The sequence below is a fragment of the Filobasidium floriforme genome (genome assembly GCF_021052385.1).
Source record: "Filobasidium floriforme strain CBS 6241 chromosome Unknown HD553scaffold_9, whole genome shotgun sequence".
Lineage (NCBI taxonomy): Eukaryota > Fungi > Basidiomycota > Tremellomycetes > Filobasidiales > Filobasidiaceae > Filobasidium > Filobasidium floriforme.
The window spans coordinates 601281-624560 of record NW_025763630.1 but is presented as its reverse complement, the minus strand read 5'-3'; the positions used below and the strand labels follow the sequence as shown (position 1 = coordinate 624560).

The following is a 23280-nucleotide window of genomic DNA, read 5'->3' as shown; positions in this document are numbered from 1 at the left end:
AAATCTGATTATCGAACGCACGCTTGCTCGTCGATCGGGACGTTTTTTTTTCCTCGTTGATCCGTGTCTCTCGTTCCCCTTTCGCTCGCTCGCCCGCCGTTTCGCGCGGGCTCACACACGCAAAGGCTGAGGACCGGTCGTTCAAGTTCAAACCCCTTCTGTCGCCTTCTCCTTTCTCTCACAACTCCCTCCCTTTACATGTCATCGAAACATCACACCATCTCTCTCGTATTCACTGTGATCCTTCCCCCTTCATATATATTCTGTTGATCGACATATTCGGCTCGCCGTAACCCTCGTCTTCCTCCGACCTTTGTCGGCTTTTCCTCGTCTATCTATCCCTAAGCGGCATCACCCTACTCGGACGACAAGCAGGCTCGACCGATATACGGATAAACTCTTCGACCCCTAATACCTTCCTGCCACCACCACACCTTTACACCGATCCTATCTCCCGTCTTCATCTGTCACCATGGTACGTTCGGCCATCTATACGGTGTTGCGGGACCTGCAATCACATTGCCGGGTTCCCACTCTGCACCGGTTCGATTCAGGACAAAAGGAGGCTGACCTGTCGATCTGCCTGTCTACATATATGGGTTACTTGTTCATCCCTCTCTGCAATGGCCGTGCTATGCGGTTATAGGGTCAAACTCTTTCCGAGCCAGGTATGTCGTTCGATACCGAAGTCGATCCGATCGATCCGCTCACGAGCATTGTTTTCACCTTGACTGGTATCTCTCTTCCGACCAACCCATCGTCAAATACCCTCATCTGTGTTCGACCACCACTTTCACCTCTTCACCATTCACTCTTGGTGTCGACTTCGTACCCTCTTCTTATCTTGGACCCCACATAATGACAACAATAACAACAAATCGACTTCTTGTTGAAAACACGCAGTAACCGAGAAGCACACGTCGTTCTCGATCCGGGGCAACAAGTATGCGGTAGCCGTTAGCGATATGCAAGGATGGAGAATCAGTACGTATTGAATCGTCTTGTGGGAGTGAGGACATCGGTACCCCGGGCGATGGCGATCGGGTTCACATATAGGGGGTTGGGGTGCAGCTTGCAAATGGTGGAAGATAGTGCAATGGCGGTGGCGCGGGAAAAAAGCACAGGGTGATAGGGCACTCTGCGGGTCTTGCAAGAGCCCAGGAGTGTTCGCTCGCACGGGAAAGGGAAACATTGAAGACGAACGCATGTCAGACGATGCGGGAGAAGTCGGAGTCAAGAGGATCCAAAAGAGCGCCCGAGCACGCTGCGGAGCGAGATGTCAAGCTCGACTGGATTGAGACTCTCACGGCAGACTTTCCCGGCAACCTTGTGTATATTAGCAGCGGCAGGTTACTGATCGCCATCTTCATCTGCTTTTCCAACAGGCATGGAGGATGCCCACTCCCTGCATTTGTCCCTTCCTCCCGGTGTAAAGCAGGGAGACAAGAATAACTCTGCCCCAGAGCAACCCGCCGGTAGCTCGATGACCAACATCGAGGGAGACGACGCACCTGCTTTCTTTGGAGTTTTCGACGGACACGGAGGTTCGGCCGTCGCCAAATTTACAGGTACTACCATTCACGAGCGATTGGCTGCTCTCGACTCGTATAGTGAGCAGAGCGTGAAGAGGCCTTTATGCGTTGTCTGAAAGGGGTTCTGAATCTATCGTTTCTGCACTCGCAGAGAACGGCGATTATGAGAAGGCTTTGAAGACGCTTTACCTGAAGACCGACGAAGACCTCAGGGCCGGTAAGCAGGTCTTGGTCATACCAACCGGGAGAATAATACACTGATTTGGCTCCTTCACCTTTCTCAGACCCCAGCTTCTTCCAGGACCCATCGGGTTGTACCGCCGTCTCGGCTTTGCTTACTCTCGATGGACGGATCATCGTCGTAAGCAGAACGCTTCCTTCAAGGTTCAAGTTCTCGCGCCGTGTGCTGTGTGCTAATCTCATAAATGTTGATCCGCAGGCCAACTCTGGTGACTCGCGATCAGTTCTGAGCGACAAGGGATACGGGAAACCCATGTCGCACGATCACAAGCCTACTAATGGCCCTGAGAACGAACGTATCACCGCCGCTGGCGGTTTCGTCGAGTTCGGCCGTGTCAACGGTGAGCCCAGGGTTTTCCATCAATTATTGAGGCGACAAGACTGATCGATGATCTTTCTGCAGGCAACCTCGCCTTGTCCCGAGCTCTTGGTGATTTCGAATTCAAGCAAAACTACGGACTTGAGCCTGAAAAGCAGATTGTCACTGCCGACCCCGACATCTTGACGCACAAGGTGGATGGAGAGGAAGAGTTCCTCGTTTTGGCCTGTGATGGTGAGCCTGTCACGATTGGCCTCACAAGGGAGAGCCCGACGCTCACTGTTTCATGTTATAGGTATCTGGGACTGCCTCTCTTCCCAGCAAGTCGTAGACTTTATCCGTCGCGCTGTCGCCAACGGTGACGCGTTGACCAAAATCTGCGAGGATCTTATGGTAAAATGTCTTGCTCCGGACTCGGAGCTCGGAGGTATCGGATGCGACAACATGACCGTCGTTATCGTCGCCCTTCTTAACGGGAGGACATTAGAAGAGTGGCAGGAATGGGTCAAGAAGAGGGTCGATGAGAAAGGTCAGTTCGGACCGCGAGTAGGCCGGATTGCCCGTAACTCGGCTTATTCCCATCTTTCCAATACAGTTGGATACGACACGCCAGAGCGAGTTGCCGACGTCTTTGGTCACTCAAACGCTATCCCCCTTCCCGGTGTTGGAGGTGGGATCCGGCAAGGAGCCATGGGGGGTCTAGCCACCCTGCAACAGGCTTTGGGCGCCAGAGGTATTCAGTTGCAAACCACTGACGAGGAGGAAAGCGGTCAAGAGGCGAACGGCCGAAATCAGGACTCTGCATTGTCTCGGCAAGAGGTAAGTCAAGCCCAATATGCTTGATATCATCGAGGTAGTCTGGGCGGCTCGCTGAATTGGGGATCCTATCAGGCCGTTGCCCAATTCGTTCGAGCGTTCACCTCGGGAGCTCGAGGACCCACTCAAACTTCCTCCCCCGATAAACTGGTAGGTCGATAGCAGATAGTGCTATTTCGAAGGACCCGCTCTCATACACTTTGTTCCTGCCGTAGGATTCGGATACTGATATGGACGACAACGACGAGCCTAGCAAAGGCGAGACCCCGCCTCCCTCCTCCTCGGCTGAAGACAAAGTCAAGCAGTCGCAACCTCAGGAGCAGCTCAAATCCCAACCTCAAGGCGACGAACCGAGTGGCGCCGTCAAGGTCGAAGGTCTGATGGACAGCTCAGACTCCCCATTCAAAGCATAGAATCATCTCCTCCCTTCCGTCAGAATCATTTTCTCGTTCCCCTGCTATCACTGCAAAGATCCACCATCGCCTCAAATCTCGTCATCAAGGTCGACTTGATAGCCAAGCATCGTGTAATAATTTGTCTGCCTGTCTTGCGGCATAGTTTCGGTCTTCATGATGTGTTCTACAATTGTATAACAGCCTGATATCGAGCTCATCGCCCTGTTCGTTATTCGCTTCGTATGACGTGACTGGACAAGGGAATGGTTTCTCGTGATGATTAGATCTGCCTCAAGGTTTCTAGACAAACCTGTCTCCTCCGCTGTTCGCCTTGTTCTCCAAATTGGCAATGCGATCGCGAATGCTCGGAGAAGAAGGTCGTGGGGAAGTAGGCGAGCTGAGCTCAGCGACGATCTTGCTCGGCACTGGTCGCGGACCCCGCGTGGCGACTGAATGGCATGTTCAACATCGTATCAGTGCTTAAGCAATTGATCGTGATGAATGGCTCCTACTTACGACGTGGACCGCGAACCTTGCTAGTCTCGCCAGATCCTGTTCGTCTCAAAGTGCTATCTCCTTCCTGAATAGGCTGGTCGAGATCCTTGCTGACGGGTCGCTTCCTGGACAACCGAGCACCGCTTCCGGCGAACCCGTTACGTTCCCCATCGAGCGACAAGACAACGTCTGCAGCGTCAGTTTCCACCTCTGGGCCGACAGGTGCCGCTTGACTCTCGGAGGCTACTTCTTGAGCTGGAGTAGCTTGCACTTCGATAGGAGTAGCAGTAGCTTGTTTGAAGGGCTCGGCGGGCATCGATTCGGGCTCCGCGGTTGGTGCATAGCTCGACTTCTGATCATCGACCATTGAAGTGGCTATTGGGCTCGCAAGAGCCGCGGCCTGGAAGTCTTCTTGATCTGTAATCGTTCGTCCGGCTTCTTGAGTGATCACGGGATCCTGGGGAGTCTGGACCTCTTCCTCATGGCTGCCCAAGCTCGATCCTTCCCGCCCGTGAACAGAAGGTATCGAAGATCTAGAAGGCGTTCGCGGAACTTGACCTCGCAGTATTTCTCTGCCATCTTCTCCTGAAACGCTTAATTTGGACCTCGATATACGTTGATCCACAGGACGAGTAGCCTTGCGTTGCGGCATGGGCCTGTCCAATGTCTTGCGAGCTCGCTCGACCAGACTTGGCAAGAGCTGGTGTCTCTTTCGCAAGAGCTCGCCGAAGAGCCGAGATGGAGTATGGTCCTGAAGCGTGTGTACAGTCTCTACCTGAGGTCGCAAGAAGTCTGAGGGCGTGTCAACGTATGAGTTGTGTAAGCTTGGATTTTGAATTGACGGGGCAGAAACTAGTATGTCCTACTTACGTCTACCAACAGATAGAGAGAGCTTCGTGATATAGGCATCGTTAGATTCTTCCGTCTTCGTGTTCGTGATCAATGCGTTGAAGTGTGCGAGAATGGCGTCAAGAACCAAAATTTGGGGGCTGGACAGTTTGGCCAGCATGTCAACCAAGGGTTGCGGAGCATCCTCGGTTGAGGAGTTCCGTTCGTCGCCCTTTTTGTAAAAGGTCTTCATTGACTCGTAACAGTCGTATCCAAGTATTGGGGGCGAGAGTTCGAGAAGCCACAGCTTGATGGTAGCAGCAATCACAGCTGTCGATGATACGTAAAATAAGGGGTCAGCTTAGATCTTCATTTGTGGAAAAAGGCAATTGCCCAGTGACTTACGAGGGTTAAACTTCTTGACTTCCTTGATCATCTCTTGTGTCGGTACGTGAGGGTCGTTAATCAACTCTCTCAATGGATGAACCTCGCCCAGCGAGACGAGATACAACCAGGATTTCCGGCGAACTGCAACGCTATTGCGTGAGACTGGTAAGAATACTGGACGCCGAGGGAATAGACTGACCTTCGTCCGAGACATCGTTATACTTCTCTTCAAGCCCTTGTAAGAGAGCAGTCAAGACGTGCGGGATCGATTCTCTTGGAGATCCCTCGGTCGCTTCTTTCCGCATGATCGCCTTCCAGCCCTGCTGACCACCCCACTTCCGCAGATCGATACCGAAAGTAACGTCATAATCATCGGAATCGAGACTATCGTAGATGTGTGCTTTGGGTCGCTGGCGAGAGAGACAGAGATCAGTTTCTGTCTCAAGATCCTGAGATCAGGTGGCGGAGAACTAACGAAATTTCCAGTGCGACTGCCCTCGATGAGCGCAAGCAGGCTGACCACGAGATCATAAAGTTAGCACTGAATATGGCGGCTCGTGAGACTTCCAATAGAGCCCTACTCTGCTTCCGGTTTGTACGCCTCAACAGCGACCTTGACACCAGTCGAGACTTCATGCAACCTCTTGGGAATCTGAGCGACAACCATCTCGTATTGCGAAAGGACTGCGACCGACGATCAACAGCTGTCAGGTGCAATGTCGGTCTCTGTTTCGCTTCGGCAGCTCACCCGTCTTGACCGCCTTGAGCCTTTCACGTTCCCAGCCTTCCCATTGCCCCATTCCCGACTCCAACCTGGCCTCGATACCAAGACGCATATCTTCCAGCTCGCCGAGAGCTTCCCTGTATTCTTCATCAGCGGCTTTTGCCTCCCGCCTCGCCTTGACGTGACCAGCTTCACCGTTCATAGAAGCATTCTTCAAAGCTTGCGGAAGGTAGTTCTGGAGCATCGAACTGGCGGTCGCGAGAGTTGGCACAGATGGGCTTGCGCCTTTAGAGGGAGACGGAGGCGCATTGTCACTGACGGCAGCAGGACCGCTGACACCACGAACAGTAGCTGTGAGCGCATGGATATGGTTTCGAAGCGCTTCAATCGCAAAAGGAGAATCTTCCGTAGCCTACGGGTCAAGTGGTGACAGACACGATCAGCCGTGTTGAGAGGCGGTCGACGCAGAACACTGCTGTTGCCAGACTTACGGAATCCTTCAGCACGTAAAATGTCTCGTCACCTGCCTCCCAACCTCTTCCAACACCGATTCGACCGATAAGACCCCACCGCAGGAGCTCGGAACCAGCCTCTTCAGCCCGGTTCATCTGACCAGCGAATCCTTCCAGCTGCATCGATTCTCATCAGCCACCGATACCGTCCTTGTGGCCTAATACACGCTACTGACCTTGCTCAACAACCAGTCGACAAGCTCGGCGCCAGAGAACGATTCGTCAAAAGTTCCGAATATCGTCGTCCTCGTCCTACTTCTAAGCTCTCCTTCGTCTCCCTTGGCTTTTCCCTTCTCTCCGATCGGAGTAGGCGGTAGGGTCAAACTCAAGTGTCGTGCAAAGTCCGTCAGGATAGCGACAAGCCCAGGGAGAGGCAGGCTCAATCCGGCCAGTAGTAACGGGGCTGACGGATCCGTCGAGGTCAGGCCAGAGGTAACGATCCCGTTCACCGATTTAGGCCTTGCGGGAGGATCGTTGTGCATAGGAGGAGCGGGTAAGAGCTTCTCCCCGGTCCCGTTACTAGACTCGGGCCGGGGTTCCGATTCTTCCTTGATCATCATCGATTCCATGGCCGCAGCAGATCTGCTTACGCTGGCCAGTCTCAGCTTTTCGCTGATCCTCTCTGCAACGGTGCCTGTCCTCTTCAGTCCAGAGCCCGTAGAGGCCGAGGAAGAGAATTGAGAGGAACGGGGGCTGGCAAGAGCTTGAAGTCGGGGTGAAGATGGACGAGGTTCTGGGGTAAAGGTGTCCTTCTTGGGCGAAGCAATGGTGGTGTGGAAGCGGGCCCTGAATAGTTTCAGATTATGAGAGACATCAACGGGTGCGCTGACCGAGTCTTGAGAATCGAACTCACTCCTCTTCCAGGTCGTCCGCATGATTGGCCTTGACCAGGTACGTCTGACGCAGCTATAAAAGCCGGAATCACCTTACCTTCAGCTGGTTGCAACGGTGTAGATTACCCTGACATCCTGCTCACCTTGGCCACCTCTAACACCAACTTGCCATAATCCCCTACCAGACTTCCCTCTCCCTTGTTCTTCCCACTTCCCCTCTCCTCAAACGGCTTGGGTACATACCCGAGTACCTCTTGACTGGCCATCCTCGTCCTCATCTCGTGCACGTTCGCCCACCTGATGAACCCCTCGAGAACCCTCCTTTCGAGATCATCGGCGATAGACGCATGTTGCGAGGCTTGTCGCTGAGACAAAGTTTGAAGGTGGGCGAAAGATTGAGCTAGGGAGGCGGAAAGACCGGTCGAGAGGGAAGAAGTGAAGGTGGGGTATGATCGGGACGTGGACAAGGATTCCGCGAGCGAGTGATGGGCGGCCGCTTGTGCCTGCGATCGTGAAATGACATCGATTCAGCGACCTTTATTTGCAAGCCAAATCTCAGCTCTTTCCTACTGACCTTGATGAACGTGATGACCTCCTGATTCTCAAGGCATCCCTGAGAATTTAGATAGCATCGTCCCCTGATCAGCTCGTCCGCACAAGCATACCGTAGAATCACAACTTCTAGCTGATCTCACTTGCTCTAGCTTCCCGAACAAGACTTCCATTCCGGTTCGAAAGTCATCTTGAGACCAGAAACTATTCTGAAAGGAAGGTGGAAGGAGGATGGGAGCCGGCATCCTAGCGGTCCGGCCTAGTTGTCGGTCAAGGTGACTTTTGATGAAGGTAAGCTGTTAAGTGATGGTGCGGTTTCTTGTAGCTGTAGCGCCGGGTTCAGCGTGGTGCTGGATAGGACGAGACCTGATAGATTGGAGCCCGATTACTACGTAACTGTGAGACTGAGGCTATGATAGTAGAACTGAACTGATGTTTCTGATGAGATTATCACAAAGTAACATTCAGGTTGATAGGGGGGGGGGAGTATCCCATCCCATGCTGGATGCTGCTTCGGTCGTCATCAGTTGCACAGCACGCGAGCGAGCCATGACCCCGACGGATCCAGATGGACATTATTTATGGGCTGAAACGCCGAATCGTGAACAACCGTTCGCCGACAAGTATGTATACAACAGTCACAAGATACTATCACTGCATCCCATTCCTCTCCTCCTCTGCCCTCACAGCCGCATGAGCTCTTTCGATGGCGTCCAACGTGTACGCATACGTCTCGGCGCCATACGCTAGGTAATTCGTCTCCTCTTCCTCGTCGACTCCGACCGTCATGTCGTCCAGTCCGGCGGGCATGTCTAGCATCTGCAAGACACCATGGTCGTCGGTATGCATCGAGTCGCTTGTATCGTGTGGGTCGTGATGATGGTGATGATGCAGGTCATGGTGATCGTGGTGCAAGTGGTCGTGTTCGGATCGTTGATCGTGCCCGAGGTGTTGATGCTGATGCTGATGATCATCGTGGTGGTCGTGCAAGAGATGTGCATGTGCGAATTCCGCGGGATCCGATTGAAAGTCCAGGCCCATAGCAGCCATATCCAGACCCATCCCCGTCGACATGTCCAAGTCCATCCCGACATCCCCTTCCTCATGTTCATGCGTATGCGACTCTTCTTGGTGATCATGAACCCCATGATCATGGCCATGTTCCTGATCATGCAACGTCTGCCCATGTGCATGTATGTGTGGGTCTAGCATCTGCTGTCCTGACGCGTGTTCCTGTTGTTGGTCCTCCATCAAGCTCAACCTCACCCCATCCTCAGTAACCCCTGCGCCAGCTAACAACTCCCCCATGGCCACGCCCATCCCCATATCCATATCCATGCCCATCCCTAAACCTTCTCTCACCTTCCTCGGTCTTCCCACCCGTCTCTTCGGACTGACATACGACGGATCCTCTCTCCTCCTCCTCTCGCTGTCTTCAGCCTGTTGAAGCCGGTACAACTCTCTCCGTTCTTTCTGCCGGATCCGCCGGTTCTCCTTGGTCTGCCAAGCCGGGACGTGTGACTTGTTCAGAGAGCCTTTGGGTCGACCTCGGCCTCGTTTGTTTGGGTTGGGGTTGGGCTCGGGATTGGAGGGGTTGCCAGACGAGGAGCAGGGATGATCGATTGTGCCTTGATAGTCCAGGACGGCGGCTTCGAGGGCGTCTAGGCTAATCGGAAGGGTAGGGTCCGCTTGCGAGTCCAGCAAGGGAGATTGTGGAGGGAACGATCCCGCCTTTCCTACATCCACATCCGCAGCTACGTTCTGGTCCATGTTTACGTTCATCTCCATGGCCAAGCCCGACTCTTCACCTCTTCCCACTTCCGACGGTTCCCCATGCCCATCATTCACTTTCGATATCCCACTTTCGACCCCGACCACGAATGAACTCTGATGTTGCCGCTTGACCCTCGCTCGTTTACTATACTTTTTCTTGGCTATCAGGTCGACGAGCTTGACGTGCTGGCTACTCAGGGGTGAGACGAGGGATTCGAACAGTGCATCGCGTTCGTCGTCCGGTGGAAGGGTTGGAACGAGGGAGATGAGGATAGCGAGGTCGTGAACGAAAGCGTCTGTAAAGCAATGCAAAGATCAGGCCTCAGTACGTTAGACGAGAATACTCGGTAGTGCACGGCCCATACACTTACTGGGCTTGGAAGACCCGGATTTCGATTTGGGTGTGGGCTTGGGTCCGAATAACGCTCTCATTTGGTCGGCCTCTTCGTACAGAATCTCCATTACTGTACTCTTAGCTAGATCCGCTCTTTGATACTTGTTCTTGAAGTCTGCATTGGTGTTCATCTGCAGTTGCAAGCGTGATTCATTCAGCAAACTAGCGGGAGGCACTAGCAGGCGTCACGGCGGCTCACAAATTCCGTCAAGACGTCATCTGTCGATTTCGGCCTGTCCTCCTGTTCCTCGATGTCATTGAGATACTCATGCTCCAACGAGATCTCTACACTTGTATTCGGAGTCCGTACTTCTTGGGCTACGGTCATCGCCTGACTAAGTCGAAGGAGAGCAGGATCGATGCCGGACAAGTCCGGTTCTTCATGATCCGGTAGCAGGGACGGATCGACCTGCATCGCAAAAGCTATACCCAGAGGTTCGGCCTGGTGGGGTACCAGCTCCCTGTCTCTAGAAGATACAATAGGAACCGGGTTGCCCTTATAAGCCAAAACGATATGCTGTACAACTTCGAAGCCTGAGGTCGATCATCCAAGTTAGGAGGAAATGAATAGATGTCAGGCTCAGAACCGAAACGTCATAGACCTGCTGCCATGGCACATACTTGGTTGCAAGCAGCGATTGGAGTCACTCTCTTGGAGATCACTATCAGCCAGCCTGCCCGCTATAGTCGGACCTCGAGTACATCCTATCTGCTGCTGTCAGGATGGACGACCCAGTTCTGTACAGGGCTTTCGACGGCTTAGTTGGAGACGCCAGCAAGGTGGACGGTACGGCTTACTCCAAAGAGCGTGTCGAGGTCGTACAGAAAGCTCGACAGGAATTAAAAGCCTCGCTGACGGCAGAGCAGGCAAGTTCGGCCTTAGTCTGACGTTCGTGATCTCAAGCTGACAGTCCATATCGTCGGTCACAGGACGGCTTGCATCGTATTCTCACGGAGAACTTCCCCGCCGTCTCGAAGCAGTATCGATCTGCCGACAGTATACAGAACAAGCTCAAAGAGACCCAAGCATCCCTGGAAACCCTAGAACAAGCTACCAGAAGCACCGCAAGTGTCACCTTTTTCCATGATCATCACTCGCTTAGTTGTTAACCATTTCAATTGACACGCAAACAGGACGCCTTGACCCAACCTCTTCTCGCACTACTCCAATCCCGAGCTCATCACCTAATCTCACAACGATCATCATCCGCCCACCTACAAGCTCTTCAGGAGCTACAAACACATGTCAAGAAGCTACAAGAGCTGGAAAATGATATCAGGGCGGGTCATGGGGACTTGAACGGAAAGGAGCAGGAATTCTGGAGTTCCATCGGGAGCGGGCAGGGCAAGGGGAAGGGTAGGGAGGGGATCAACCTGGAGGTTAACAGCAACGTACTCAAACATGCGAGAGCTACTGGACAGCTACAGGTCAGTCGTTGTCATCTTCTGTCAGGGTGCCCGAAGCCTAACTCGATTCAAGTGGTTTAGGATCGAGCGCGGTATCTAAGGTCGTTATACGTTGGGCAGATGGAGGAAGGATACGCTCGAGCGGTACAATTCGACATTAGTGCGGAGAAGACCACTTGCTGGATACGTTCGAGCGTGCGATTGAAATCGCAATCAGGTACGGATATCTAGCCAACATCGTCTCTCGTCACAACTGATCGGCTGACTGACGTGATCACTTGTGGTAATAGCAAACGGAAAAAAGCTCCCCACGCAACCTCCGACGACGTCTCTCGAGTTTATCCTGCGTACATTGTGCGAATATCAAAGACTCGCACCGCTTCTGGAGAACACTCGAGAGGAATTCGGAAGGACGATCCTCAGGCCTCTGATCTCACACCGCACGGACGGGAAGGAACAGCGTCTGGTCGTCCAAGAGGATGGAGAAGGTTGTGCGATCAGTGTCGAAGTCAGGCCGACAGGGTTGAAGGATTCCGAGAAGGACAACAACCTGTATGAAGATCTGGAAATCCTGTTCGAACTGCTCGGCCGAGCTTTTGCCATACCGGGCTCAGAAGGCAGGAATGACGACTCGCTCAACGCGCAGATGGAGGACCTTCGCTATGCACTGGCTAAAGAGTCGATGCGGATCCTGCTAGAAGACAGGCTGAAAGCGGGATCCCCAGCCAATCGATATCTTTTAAAAGGCTGGGCGAACCGGATAGCGAAGGCGGTCGAAATCGAGACCAAATTCAGTGGAGGGTTCCAAGGTCAACCTTTCACTTCCATCGGCCGATTTTATGCTGAAGAGGCGGGTCAGTTTTGGGCGCAGAAGCAGAAGGAGACGATATTGGAACGCGCTCGAGGGATCATTGCCGGAGGATGGGAAGGATGGGAGAGCGTCGAAGTCAAGAAGGAGCAGAGGATCGGTGCGATGCCTATGGAAACACCAAGGGTGTTGGATGACAATACCGTCAGAGATCTAGGAGCGGCAGCGGAGATTGGGCCTGCAGAAGCGGAGGCGGAAGCGGGCTGGGGCTTTGATGATTGGTCTGTCGAGGAAGAACCCAAGACCGCTTCAGAGCCCAAAGTCGAGGAGAAGAGCGAGGACGGAACGGAAGCGGAGTCAGGTTGGGGCTTTGACGAGGACGATCTCGGATCGCTGAAGGCGTCGCCACCCAAACCGGTCATCGCCCCGCCTAAACCGATCCGGCAGGCCAGGAAATTGGGCAAGAAGCAGAAAACCCATCTAAATGACCAGGAAGCAGAAGATTCGATGCCCAATTCGGTTTATTCAGATGCGGGCTCCGCAGCACCTTCGGAAACAGCTGGAACCGCCACGGAAGGATGGAACGAGTCGGTAGCATGGGAAGAGCCTGTCGTACAGCCGCCTGTGGCTTCGAAGGTAGCTCAGCCGGAGTCGCAGATAATAGTGGAACGATATCAGGTATCCAAGGCCTGTGACTCGTTGCTCGAGGTCATCCTGAATGTTATCGAAATTGCGCAAGGCCTTGAGATGGTCAAGTGAGTCGATCTCCAGCCGACGTTCTGAGTGGCTCGTGCTGATCCCGGCATCGTTCAAAGCATTCCTGGCGGCTCCTTCCAAAATCTGTCCGAGACCGTACAGTCGGTAGCGCCCGACATCCTGGACCTTTACGGGGATTTAATGCCGAAAGCGCACGCAGCCCAAATCGATCACGTTCCAGCGCTCGCAATGCAGTTTTCCAACGATTGCAGCCAAATAGCCGACGTCGTCGAGTCGATGGCACAGACCTGCAACTGGAATCCGACCGAGTCCGTGGCCCGATTGCGGGAACTGAGCGATATAGCTTACGAAAAGCAAATGGTAAGTTATCAAGTCTGCTTGTGCGACTCAGGGTCGAGATGTCAACCGTTGACGTCGTGAAACGTACAGTCAACTCAACGACAAGGGGTTCTCGAGGACGTAGCCATGGCCGAAGGATTCGAGGGCTCTTCATTCGACCAGACGTTCGAACGACAGAAGCAAGTCATGTCGCAGATTCGGCACAAGCTGGAGATGTTGCATCGAGTCTGGATGGTGAGTCAGATATGAGCGTTGACCGTGTGCTGTAAGCTGATGATATAACGCATTTCACAGACGGTACTGACCGAAGCGAGATGCCTCGACAGCATTGGGCAGCTTGTCGAAACGGCTGTTTCTCGGGTAGCCGATGATATCATCGCCATTCCCGACATTACAGCGGACGAATCTGAACGTCTGAAACAAATTTGCGAGGTTCTGAAACACGTCGAGGACATATTCTCAGGTCATGTGGGTCGGCACGCTGGTCATGTACGATGGGAAATCGCGCTAACCGAAGTTGGCATATTCAGGGCGTCAATATCGTTGCATACGTACCACACTGGTTGAGGTTCTGCTACGTAGCGGAAATCATGGTAGGTTGCATCGCCGTGCGCTTCAAGGCTTATGTCGCTAACGGCATATAAACTTGACGGCACGACAGGATGCAAGCTTGGCCGACATCACCTACCTCTTCGAGTCTGGTGCTCTGGTCGACTTTACTTCGAACGAATTGATCCACTTGATCTTGGCCTTGTTTAGCGATACACCTTTGCGCCGTGACACCATCGCCAAGATTCACCGATCTTGAATGAACTCCCAGGATACAGGCGAGCTTTTCACGAACTTTTACGATACCGTATACGACAAAGAACCGGATGTATGATCAGGTTGGCTAGCGCGATGCATAGGGGAATTAATACAGCAATCATCATGATCAAGTGGTTTCAGGTGGTCCATCCGAAAGTTTCTCATTGTGCGTGCTTCGAGATCCACGAAGGTCGCAGCAGCCTGAGGGGTCTATCGCAAGAGGCATGCATGAGAGGGGGATGTTCAGTATCGCTTCTTATTCGCGAGCTTGTTTGAGCCGCTCGGATGAGCTTTCTTATGCAAGGTCCTGTCATCATTACATTCCGGCATGGAGCTTCGATGGCGACGATACGGCGCAGTCATGAGCTTTGCGAGCTTGCGTTTTGCAAGGTTTGTGTAATTTCTGGCTGCGAGAACTGTCACCTCTAGCACCTCTGGGATCACGTCATCTTTGTCGCGGCAGATCTCGAGATGACGCGATCGGGACAATTTCAAGTCGCGCAAGTCGAAAGTCGCAGATCGCAATTTCATTATCCGACATCACAAAGCAACGGTTGTCCCAAAGTACAAGACAATAACTGTTAGCCGAAATGCTTCCTCGGAATAAAGAACGCAAGGTGAGTGACGGAGAGGGCTCCGTTACTAGGGACGCGGCACTGAGCAAGAACGTCGCTTGGCATGTTCGAACAGTTGCCTTCAAGAGCACCTTCCATACAATCAAATGCCACTCGCCGGCCACCTTCCGAAGCCATAGATGACACGCCCTTCGATGACCACCCGGTGGACCACGGCGATCTGCAGCTCCATGCACCGGATCGCAAGATGGCCGGGGAGTCGACGCAGAGGTGGTGGGAGATGAGCTTGGTGCTAAAGAACACCGGGAGCGTAGCTAGAGATCATCTGGCTTCGGAGCGGACATTTTTGGCCTGGATGAGGACGAGTGTTTCGTTGGCTATGGCCGGTGTGGGTGAGTGGAAAGTCGGATTGACGATCGCGAGGGATATTTCGATCTTGAACAGGTATTTAACGACCCGCTTTCTTTCCGCAGCCGTCGCTCAGCTATTCAGACTCTCCAAGCCCGCTCGTCCCCCACTTCAACTCCCCTCAGACGCCGCCGTTGACCCTACATCCTCCAACGCGGACGCTCAACGGCGTCTACTCGAGACCCTCGATGCCTACTATTCCGCCTTGACGTACGACCTGGAGACGAGTAACCGGAATCGACGATTCGCTAAACCCCTTGGGGGGTTGTTGATTGCTACGGGGTTGATCACCATGTTGATCGGTCAGTATTACATCCTCCTTCCCTCTTCCCCCTCCGTAGATCGGGAGCTTATCCCCTTTCCTTGTCTCGTCAATGCATCCATCTGCTCGAATCCCATTCAGGCATGTATCGATATTTTCTGACGCAACACCTCTTGACAAGAGACCAATACTCGGCGACCCGTACTCCCGTATTCTTTATCTCGGCGCTCACGGGGAGTATCATGATCGTCATCTTTGGATGCCTTTTGGGGAGCGCTCGATAAAGGGCCACAACAGGTCGGTTTTGAACGGGAAGAGGAGGAAACCTCTGACGGGGGTTGGATTACCTTCGAGGGAGAGGACGGACTGTTTATCCCTCTTCCCAAGACGTTCCGCACCGTCTGGTCCGACCAATACACTGGCGTTAGCGAGTCCGCTTCAGGTTGCCAACACCCGGATAGACCACACGCCAGGAACTGGAATCGGCGGATATCCGGCATCTCAGGACATGGGAAAGGTCGTCATCGTCTGCCACGCTTTCGTTGGCTGTTTACCGACACGCATCCCGCTGGCAGCATCACTGGAGATCTCGGGAAATGGTGGATCATAAGATCGCCTTGACACAAGCGCATCATAGCAAATGGTCGGAGGATGACACGGAGGACAGGCATTTCATCGTTGCGGAACAGAGTGCCTACGACAAGCTGGGCTTCGAGGGCAGATGGATATCATCTTTTCTTCATCGTCTCAATTGTATGACCTCTGGTTTCGGGCCGGATTGCTCGTGATCAGTCGAAAGCGAGGACAAGAGGAGCTTCGTATATAAAGGCGAGATGCACGTCAAGCGAAGACAAAGGGAGATACATCTGGGCATATTGTAGCGTATTATGAACTTAGCATGTGGCAGTGAGGACATGACTGTGAATTCTGATGACAAGGACGATCGACATGGCGAGTAGCGAGTAGCTAGTAGATTAGGCCATCTTTGCACCGCGGATCTTCGGGCCAAGTCCAGGGTTATCTATAGAACCCATATCCACCCGGAACCTGAAACGGATGTATTCACGGAAATATCGATCGGGGCCTCTGCTAGCTGCTGGTAAGCTGGTAACTAGCATTCCCCTCAGACCTGGACATCCGTCTATATCGTCTATACGATCTATACTGATACTCCAGTTTTCGGCATAACAGCGCGGGTTCCTGATCACAGAATGTCCGCCGCTGAGATGGACAAAGACCTCGACATCAAGCGTACAGGCGTTCCCGAGTACGTCCACGTCCGCTAGCTGGCTCGGTGATATCCGAACGAGACGTGAGCCTGAATCGTGGTTCAAATCAGACCTTCGACCCCGCCGGCGGTGCTGTATTCTTCAGCGGACGATGGAGTTCCTGAAATCTCGGATAGAACTTCAGACAAAGCTGCGCTATTCGCCAACCCTATTCCCTTAACAGGCGAGCGCAAGACTACGACGAGAAGAGAAATTTGGGTAGGGGGCTTGACCAGCTGGAAGTCTTCGTATCGCATGCTCATTTATCAATCTGGGTCATCGGGTCAGGCTTGGTATGCATACTATTGCGGCAATAGTGGTCTAGGACCTTTCAAGTAAGCCTGGTATTGATCGGCATCCTGCCGATTCGAGTCATTGAATGTAATCTGCTATCTTTTAGCTTCGCGATCTCCGCTTGGCAGAATCTTCGTATGCTCATTCCATAAATCAGCCGAGCTAGTAATCTCAACACTAAAGCTGTGTTTTGTGACAGTGTACCAGGCTGGATGGGACCCCGCTTTTCCCGCTCGATCGGTGCCATGTGGAGATGGTGGTAAGCCCGATCCAGCTGCAGCAGTATGATGCTTTGGGGCTCATCGTCCTATGCAACAGGCTGCGTGATCAATGCATTCGGTAGCACCCGAACCAGTAAGCCGTTCTCAGTCGCATTTGCATGATCATCTGTGATTGATGGCTTCTCGAATCGCCTTAGTCAACTCTACTGTTCTCATTACGAACGGTCTATCCTTCGCAATCCAAGCTGCTCTCTTCCTGGTTATCGGGAGTTTTGCTGACTATGGCCGCTGGAGACCCTATATCACGATAGTCTTTACAATCTTGACATGGGCAGTCAGCTTCGCCTGGCTAGGTGTTCAGTCACCCGAAAAGTCAGCCCTTGCGATCGCGACCTCGTATTCCGTGTGACTGACATGGGTCACCCGCAGGTGGCAGATCGGAACCGGGCTATATATCGTTGGTTTGATCGGCTACCAATTTTCTTTGACCTTCTGGACTGCAGCTTTCCCGGGACTAGCAAGAGACTTGCCGGAATTGAAGGAGAGCGAAGAGAAATTGAAGACTGGCGAGACTGAGTAGGTTTGTGCTCAGAACTGTCTAAGATGATTCAAGCTGAAGAATGTTCATTGTCTCGATAGCCAAAAATCACATGACGAGCTCGATATGCTCGCTCGAAACCGCTTGTCAAATGTGTCCTTCTTCGTCTGCTCGGCTGGCGAACTCGTCATCCTGGCCGTTCTGGCCGGTATTCTGGTTGGTATACACGCGGACAGAGATACGGAGAGCAATACTAGGGCTTTCAGTATCGTCTGCGCCTATAGTGCTGGAGTTTGGAGTAAGTTTTCAAGCGCAACAATGACTGTCAGACCGCAATTAACTCGTTCGATGTCAAATAGTGCTTGTTGGGATCCCTTGGTTCTTCATCGAGCAGCATCGACCAGGAGCACAGCTGCCACCCGGTACCTCGTACATAACGATTCCGTAAGAGGCTTCTATACGTCTATTTCGAGCGGGACCATGCTTATACCTACCTGCTGCCGCAAAGTTTCAAGCAAATCTATCACGCTTTCCGGTTGTGTTTGCGTTTAAAGCAGACTTTCATCTACCTGGTGAGACTTGTTGACGATCGTCCAGCGGTTCGAAAGTTAATCATGTTGGTTTATAGTTGGCATTCTTCTTACTCTCGGATACTCTCAATACTATAGGTATGTCCGATTTTAAGCTGTTGCGATCATCCTCTTGAGCTGATGCCAACAATACTGCTTATAGTTACGGGTAGGGTAACAACCATTAAAGGTTCCGGTCCGATTCCTTCTAATAGATTTATTTTGTGGTACAGTCATTGCTACTCTACAAAACGAGATTGTTAGCTACAATACACAGACCTTGAATTAGTGCGTTCTTTGCGGCAAACACCAGTTGACCAGTTAACGAATTGAAACGCCTCGATGTAGCCTCCTCATAGATGGGATCGCGGCGCAAGCTCTAGGCATTGGAGCGTTTTGGGTGGTGCAGCGACGTTTCAAAATCAAAACGAAAACCATGTTGATGTTTGTGAGCACAAAAGCAATTTCAGAACCCGTTGCGAGTCACTGATATTGGAACCCTACACAGAACGCATTCTGGACTCTGGTGCTTGCCGCTTGGGGATGTGTCGGTATAACCCAAACCAAGCTTGGATTTCACAACGTATGGGAAGTCTGGGCGTATCAGGCCTTTTATGGAGTAGGTCTTTGATCGGAACGGGGCGCGCCGACCAGTGACTAACGAGGATGCTATGCTTCTATAGGTATTCGTATGTCCCTGGTATGCGTTATCGCAGACGATGATCTCCGAGGTCGTTCCACGGGGCAAGGAGTTTCTTTTCTTCGCTCTCTTCTCTATCATCGGCAAAACATCCTCCTTCGTCGGTCCTTTCGTATCGAGCGCAATTATTGATGATTCAGGCAACACGAATATGCCCTTCGTCTTCCTGCTCGGTCTCGGCATCGTTGCCGTCATCATCCTCTACTTTGTAGACGTGGAGAAATCGAGGGTCGAGTGTAGGAAGTATCTCGATGGGGAGGCTAGCAGGATTTACGGGTTTGAACCGAGTGATGCGGGGAGTTATAGTATGGAATAGGCAGTTGTATGCGAGGATCTGAAACTAGGTCAATATGGTAAAGATAAACAGGCGCAACTGCTTGAATGCACAACCGTTGTAGCAAGCTTCGTATAAGATGAACGAGTATAGATATCGATGCGAAAAAGCTGCCTAGACCGACTTATTCCGCAAGTATTCCTGCAACGACCTAAAAGCGGTGCAGTGTCTACCACGGTCGCTCATGTGCACCGGGTCCAGAATGACAAGATGCTCGTCCACTATCGTACTATATTGGGCTGCTCATTTCTCCAGCCTCGATCGCATGTACTCATAATCCGTGCATACCGCAGCGAAGATGCCGTGCAAGAGATAAAGGTATCACCGCCGTCTTCGGTGGGACACTGTTCAGGCGGTGTGACCGGTTTTTAACGCTGCAATTTTACGTATCAGCGCAAGTAGCAGCTTGCCAGTATACCCGTTGAGAGATACTAGCTTCGAGGCAAGTCTTGTGATTCCACTGCCTTAGGCGTCGTAGCGGTTTCAGCTCCATGCGTCTTTGAAACGCTCGGTAAAATGTTCGTCAACAAGGGGAAGAGATTCCGTGTCTCTCGTTGTCACCTCGGGTACGGAGGACAGATGCAGGGTGGGTGCAGAAATCTTTCCAAGCGAGGGAGCCATTCCGTCCTTGCGTGGGTTGCGTTTTGCATCCTCGAGAACCCCCTCGCCTGCTGTTCCTCTTGGCGTAAATTATTCCGCTCGCGTCTCTCCCTGTGCCTCGGTAGGTGGGGCTGATGTCTGAACCGGACGAGGGCGACGGACCGAGCACTGTAGCAACAGGCAGGCCTCATGATCTCATCGACGATCATTATTCTTCGTACAAATTTCAGTCAGGTGAACGTGTTTCCTCCGCGGATAGAACGTCCTCTTTGCATAACCATCATAGATCATAAAGCTGTCTGCCTCGTCCTACTCCGGTATCAAAGCTCGACTAAACCCTGCAGTAGCGCAGTAGGGTCGTACACGAACGTTCGCGGCAAACTCCGGGAGGAGGAGATACTGGTTATACTGGAAGGATAAGCCTTTGAGATCGTTACCTGCTCGTCAACCATAATACGTCCAGCCACGAGAAGATTTCTGGGTTACACGGCGACATGAGCCATCCTTCAAATCCGACGCCCTCCGATTACCTCGCCCTGGCGTCTAAGACGCTCGATCGTCAAGGGTCGATACCGCGAGAATCCTCCGAGAGGCTAGACGAGTCGTACGGCTACCTATTTACCGGCCTCGCTCTCCTCTTGCCCGTTCTCCAGTCGCACACTCCTTCCGATAACTGCTCTCAGCGGGACGATGGTGCTGGCCGATTTGGAGTTGGCGGGCTGGTCATCGGCACAAGGAAGAAGAGGGACAAGAAGGGCAAGGGCAGAATGGTAGAAGAACCGACGTGTATGAATCCCGGATTGACGGGTGGAGACATGGTCGTGCTGGTAAGTCTGGCCTGTTTCACACTCTGAGATGAAACCCTTCGCTTATGATCGTGTGATTTCTACACCAAACCTTCCTTTGCTGATCTGAAACGACTTCTTTCTTGATCGCTTGCGTATAAAAATGACATCACCGCCGGATACGACCGTGTTCCCCCCGTCGTGTCTCTTTCGTGTCTCATCATCGAATCATCGATCAACAACACCGCAACATCCCTTTGATCGTCGCATCCTCATCAAACCTTGAACATTCATGTGGTGAACAACTCTACCAACATCGGGGCCTCGAACAGTTCCGACTTGTATGCCTCCTCGCTCAAGAGTACCAAAGCCGCAATATCTCTCGGTTCGACGGAACTCTCTTCAGCTTATCCCCTGCCAAACTCTACGCCCCGATAACAACGACGAATAGTTCCAAATCGATACATTCGTGGTCACACGACCCCATCCTACCTCTGAGCTCGTCGACAACCGAGACCGGGACAGGAACCGGGTTGACAGCCTTTCAGGTTGGAGCAGAGCTGGCGAAAGCCTTCAAGGTGGCCTTGGAACGGTTGATGGACCTGGACATCGCTTTCCCTTGTCTACAAGAATCGATCGAAGACGAGGTCGAGCTGCTAACAGGTCAAGCACACGAGGTCGAGCTCGAACGGGGAGACTTGGTCAAAGGTTGTCTGGCATTGTGTCTCTACATCGTGAGTTCATAATCAGTCAGGGTTTGACTTTGTCAGGCTTGCATAATTTGGTGCTGATGATAGTCCTCGAACCGCTCCGTTCGCAGCTCTGCAAAACTCAGCCCTCATCAGACATTTCGTTCTATACGCTCCAGCTGCAAGAACTCTACCCAGTCTGCCTGAAAAGCGCAGATACGATCTTAGACTCGTTATTCGCCGAGTCTCCGATCGTGCATCAAGATTCTGGACCATCTACCCCCGTTTCGCCAATCTCGACCAATCACCCTCGGCTACGATATCGGGCTCGGCAAGATCCGGGCTCCCCTGCATCTTCTTCCTCTCGTCTCCCTCGGAATCATCACCCCCACAATCACAACGACCGGTCTAGTCTGGCCTCACGAACACACTCACATTCTGCTGCGAGGAAACCCATCTTCCTTCCCTCCCGTCCGAGCATGATCTCGATGTTCTCCACCGAATCTAACGGAACGACAGCCGGGCGGAGTTTCATGTCCTACTCGGGCTCGATCAGGTCGGTAACGACGATGACGGCCCGGGACGGGTTCTTGACGAAGTCTACGGCTAGTCTTCCTCAACTCTCGCTCTCGCAGCAGGCGGTCCACGAATCCGGAAGTAGGGATCCTGAATCAGATTCCCAGCCCCGTCCCGAGTTTTCCACTTTGGGCCCTAGGAGGAACTCGAGAATGAGGAGCATGATCGATCTGCCCAAAGCGGGCAAGGCGAGCGGGTTGTCCATCGCTGAAGAGAGGTTGAGGCGGTATCAACGCAATGCAGCTATCGAGGCTCAATATGCATCAGGTGGATATGGACAGCATACAAGAGCTAGGACGACGACTGGAGCCCTAGAGACAACGCCTCTCAATTCGGGCAAAACCGGGTCCGGGCCGGGGGAAAAGGGATGGTTCTCGAGCTTCAATTTTGGGACGAGGCGGTTTAACGGTCGGACAGGTTCGGAGAGACGGGCTGATAGGGAGCACGTACGGCCGTTCACCATGCCGTCAGATGAAGATGAACATTTGTTGGTTCATGATGCTGTCGACAAGGAGGAGGAGGTGTTAGGGAAACGCTTTCCAAATAATCAGCCGGGTTTCAAGCAAGATCTGGAGAGCGTCTACGAGAGCGAGCCGGGATACAAACAGCCTCTACCGCAAACACCCGCCGCCACCCCTGCGTCGAACAGACAACTCCCTCTAGTCGTCTCTCCCTCCAGCTCTGATCTGGCCACGAATAACGACCTCGGACAGGAAGACGGAAAGTCTCCACGTCCGCTCGTACCGAAACGGGCACTCCGAGCGTTCGAGGATGAATCAGATCCTCCTCTGGCGCCCATGGACGCGAGGTTGTTGGATGCCGAGATGAAGAGCACCATGACGCAAAAGGTCGTCTGTGCTGTATGCCACGCCAAGGGCGTCAATTTCCCTAGTTGTCGAAAGTGAGTTGCAAGGGGGTCGTGACTTGGAAGGATCGACTTGTTGACATTCGTTTCTCGATCAGGTGTGGCGATACGTTCTGTTCGAGAGAATGCCGGGTTGGGATGGCGGCGGGAGGAGATGGCAAGAAGTGAGCCTATACGGGACCGAGTTTCATACCGCAGTCGATAGCTTATGGAATTAACGTTTGCTTGGCCCAGACACGTGTGCGGTCTCCTCGAAACACGCTTGCTAGCGAGGGCAGCTCAGTCTCCCAATGGAAATTTACTGCAAGTTGCATTGTTCATGTTGGTCTGTGCTGCTCGCATCAGCTGATTCTAGAACACTTGTCAGGCCGTCCCCGCCCACCGTGAAACCCGTCAAGAGGGTCCTGATCACCTGAGAGAGCGTTGTGAACTTATACCCTTATACCTCAAACAATCACGCATTTATCTGACGCCCGTCTGAATGTCGGCTTTGTATATCTTGTAGCTTGTATGCATCGAATACACGAACGCCCGTACCGCAGATTCGCCGAGATCGTTTATTCGTCAGAGATGCCGTAAGGTTGGAGGTCGCTTGCGATCGCTTGGACGAACGCAATGTACGCCAGTTCGAAATTCGTTTCGCTTACCGAATTTATTCAAAGCTTCCCACATTGCTACTCTTTCAACCTCGAGCAACCTCAGACAATAAAATGTCTGT

The 23280-nt window shown here is 52.6% G+C and overlaps 7 protein-coding genes across 7 annotated transcripts; 5 read left to right on the top strand and 2 right to left on the bottom strand.

Moving 5' to 3' along the window:
* The first annotated feature begins 29 nt into the window (after window positions 1–29).
* Window positions 30–3784, top strand: HD553DRAFT_226324 (phosphatase 2C-like domain-containing protein). The gene is made up of 11 exons (XM_046177273.1): window positions 30–475; window positions 647–668; window positions 904–984; window positions 1386–1610; window positions 1684–1749; window positions 1817–1890; window positions 1972–2113; window positions 2176–2325; window positions 2387–2910; window positions 2983–3057; window positions 3123–3784. The coding sequence occupies exons 1-11, from the start codon at window positions 473–475 to the stop codon at window positions 3318–3320; spliced, it is 1560 nt and encodes a 519-aa protein (XP_046037179.1). The 5' UTR covers window positions 30–472; the 3' UTR covers window positions 3321–3784.
* On the bottom strand, window positions 3462–8079 carry HD553DRAFT_226327 (uncharacterized protein). The gene is made up of 14 exons (XM_046177274.1): window positions 7777–8079; window positions 7656–7694; window positions 7225–7584; window positions 7102–7154; window positions 6425–7034; window positions 6228–6365; window positions 5761–6148; window positions 5594–5696; window positions 5488–5527; window positions 5212–5422; window positions 5031–5153; window positions 4668–4955; window positions 3819–4589; window positions 3462–3751 (listed from the first exon to the last, which is right to left on the bottom strand). Exons 1-14 carry the CDS (start codon window positions 7876–7878, stop codon window positions 3603–3605), a joined length of 3375 nt encoding a protein of 1124 aa, XP_046037178.1. The 5' UTR covers window positions 7879–8079; the 3' UTR covers window positions 3462–3602.
* A 119-nt stretch (window positions 8080–8198) lies between these two features.
* Window positions 8199–10343, bottom strand: HD553DRAFT_310295 (uncharacterized protein). Its single transcript, XM_046179834.1, has 3 exons — window positions 10000–10343; window positions 9778–9931; window positions 8199–9702 (listed from the first exon to the last, which is right to left on the bottom strand). Exons 1-3 carry the CDS (start codon window positions 10213–10215, stop codon window positions 8285–8287), a joined length of 1788 nt encoding a protein of 595 aa, XP_046037177.1. The 5' UTR covers window positions 10216–10343; the 3' UTR covers window positions 8199–8284.
* A 121-nt stretch (window positions 10344–10464) lies between these two features.
* On the top strand, window positions 10465–14217 carry HD553DRAFT_310293 (uncharacterized protein). The gene is made up of 10 exons (XM_046179833.1): window positions 10465–10667; window positions 10731–10865; window positions 10935–11228; window positions 11289–11424; window positions 11498–12770; window positions 12831–13092; window positions 13162–13305; window positions 13366–13539; window positions 13602–13664; window positions 13733–14217. The coding sequence occupies exons 1-10, from the start codon at window positions 10524–10526 to the stop codon at window positions 13877–13879; spliced, it is 2772 nt and encodes a 923-aa protein (XP_046037176.1). The 5' UTR covers window positions 10465–10523; the 3' UTR covers window positions 13880–14217.
* Window positions 14218–14499: 282 nt separating this feature from the next.
* HD553DRAFT_226270 (uncharacterized protein) lies at window positions 14500–15563 on the top strand. The gene is made up of 3 exons (XM_046177272.1): window positions 14500–14845; window positions 14927–15163; window positions 15265–15563. The coding sequence occupies exons 1-3, from the start codon at window positions 14557–14559 to the stop codon at window positions 15405–15407; spliced, it is 669 nt and encodes a 222-aa protein (XP_046037175.1). The 5' UTR covers window positions 14500–14556; the 3' UTR covers window positions 15408–15563.
* A 649-nt stretch (window positions 15564–16212) lies between these two features.
* Window positions 16213–19161, top strand: HD553DRAFT_310287 (protein-vacuolar targeting-related protein). Its single transcript, XM_046179832.1, has 16 exons — window positions 16213–16390; window positions 16463–16610; window positions 16680–16726; window positions 16792–16820; window positions 16885–16944; window positions 17004–17039; window positions 17104–17278; window positions 17336–17482; window positions 17546–17742; window positions 17804–17888; window positions 17953–18016; window positions 18073–18112; window positions 18247–18301; window positions 18362–18461; window positions 18522–18632; window positions 18697–19161. The coding sequence occupies exons 1-16, from the start codon at window positions 16335–16337 to the stop codon at window positions 19027–19029; spliced, it is 1683 nt and encodes a 560-aa protein (XP_046037174.1). The 5' UTR covers window positions 16213–16334; the 3' UTR covers window positions 19030–19161.
* Window positions 19162–19860: 699 nt separating this feature from the next.
* HD553DRAFT_310282 (uncharacterized protein) lies at window positions 19861–23112 on the top strand. Its single transcript, XM_046179831.1, has 6 exons — window positions 19861–20474; window positions 20765–21166; window positions 21253–22598; window positions 22661–22726; window positions 22797–22865; window positions 22930–23112. Exons 1-6 carry the CDS (start codon window positions 20142–20144, stop codon window positions 22976–22978), a joined length of 2265 nt encoding a protein of 754 aa, XP_046037173.1. The 5' UTR covers window positions 19861–20141; the 3' UTR covers window positions 22979–23112.
* The last annotated feature ends 168 nt before the right edge of the window (window positions 23113–23280 follow it).

What these genes read in the sequence shown, in the direction of transcription:
- HD553DRAFT_310295 (XM_046179834.1), bottom strand. Translation starts at nt 10,215, where the DNA reads ATGCAGGTCGATCCGTCCCTGCTACCGGATCATGAAGAACCGGACTTG. An exon ending in ATGACGTCTTGACGGAATTT is followed by an intron (nt 9,932 to 9,999) that starts GTGAGCCGCCGT and finishes TTGCAACTGCAG; the next exon opens with ATGAACACCAATGCAGACTT. An exon ending in ATCCGGGTCTTCCAAGCCCA is followed by an intron (nt 9,703 to 9,777) that starts GTAAGTGTATGG and finishes ATTGCTTTACAG; the next exon opens with ACGCTTTCGTTCACGACCTC.
- HD553DRAFT_310287 (XM_046179832.1), top strand. Translation starts at nt 16,335, where the DNA reads ATGTCCGCCGCTGAGATGGACAAAGACCTCGACATCAAGCGTACAGGC. An exon ending in CTCCGCTTGGCAGAATCTTC is followed by an intron (nt 16,821 to 16,884) that starts GTATGCTCATTC and finishes GTTTTGTGACAG; the next exon opens with TGTACCAGGCTGGATGGGAC. An exon ending in TTGAAGACTGGCGAGACTGA is followed by an intron (nt 17,483 to 17,545) that starts GTAGGTTTGTGC and finishes TTGTCTCGATAG; the next exon opens with CCAAAAATCACATGACGAGC.
- HD553DRAFT_226270 (XM_046177272.1), top strand. Translation starts at nt 14,557, where the DNA reads ATGTTCGAACAGTTGCCTTCAAGAGCACCTTCCATACAATCAAATGCC. An exon ending in GTTGGCTATGGCCGGTGTGG is followed by an intron (nt 14,846 to 14,926) that starts GTGAGTGGAAAG and finishes TTCTTTCCGCAG; the next exon opens with CCGTCGCTCAGCTATTCAGA. An exon ending in GTTGATCACCATGTTGATCG is followed by an intron (nt 15,164 to 15,264) that starts GTCAGTATTACA and finishes AATCCCATTCAG; the next exon opens with GCATGTATCGATATTTTCTG.
- HD553DRAFT_226327 (XM_046177274.1), bottom strand. Translation starts at nt 7,878, where the DNA reads ATGCCGGCTCCCATCCTCCTTCCACCTTCCTTTCAGAATAGTTTCTGG. An exon ending in CTCTCTATCTGTTGGTAGAC is followed by an intron (nt 4,590 to 4,667) that starts GTAAGTAGGACA and finishes ACACGCCCTCAG; the next exon opens with ACTTCTTGCGACCTCAGGTA. An exon ending in CAAGGTTCGCGGTCCACGTC is followed by an intron (nt 3,752 to 3,818) that starts GTAAGTAGGAGC and finishes CATGCCATTCAG; the next exon opens with TCGCCACGCGGGGTCCGCGA.
- HD553DRAFT_226324 (XM_046177273.1), top strand. An exon ending in TATGCAAGGATGGAGAATCA is followed by an intron (nt 985 to 1,385) that starts GTACGTATTGAA and finishes CTTTTCCAACAG; the next exon opens with GCATGGAGGATGCCCACTCC. An exon ending in CGACGAAGACCTCAGGGCCG is followed by an intron (nt 1,750 to 1,816) that starts GTAAGCAGGTCT and finishes CACCTTTCTCAG; the next exon opens with ACCCCAGCTTCTTCCAGGAC.
- HD553DRAFT_310282 (XM_046179831.1), top strand. Translation starts at nt 20,142, where the DNA reads ATGAGCCATCCTTCAAATCCGACGCCCTCCGATTACCTCGCCCTGGCG. An exon ending in GCGGGAGGAGATGGCAAGAA is followed by an intron (nt 22,727 to 22,796) that starts GTGAGCCTATAC and finishes TGCTTGGCCCAG; the next exon opens with ACACGTGTGCGGTCTCCTCG. An exon ending in TCTCCCAATGGAAATTTACT is followed by an intron (nt 22,866 to 22,929) that starts GCAAGTTGCATT and finishes AACACTTGTCAG; the next exon opens with GCCGTCCCCGCCCACCGTGA.
- HD553DRAFT_310293 (XM_046179833.1), top strand. Translation starts at nt 10,524, where the DNA reads ATGGACGACCCAGTTCTGTACAGGGCTTTCGACGGCTTAGTTGGAGAC. An exon ending in GAGCTACTGGACAGCTACAG is followed by an intron (nt 11,229 to 11,288) that starts GTCAGTCGTTGT and finishes CAAGTGGTTTAG; the next exon opens with GATCGAGCGCGGTATCTAAG. An exon ending in GCGATTGAAATCGCAATCAG is followed by an intron (nt 11,425 to 11,497) that starts GTACGGATATCT and finishes TTGTGGTAATAG; the next exon opens with CAAACGGAAAAAAGCTCCCC.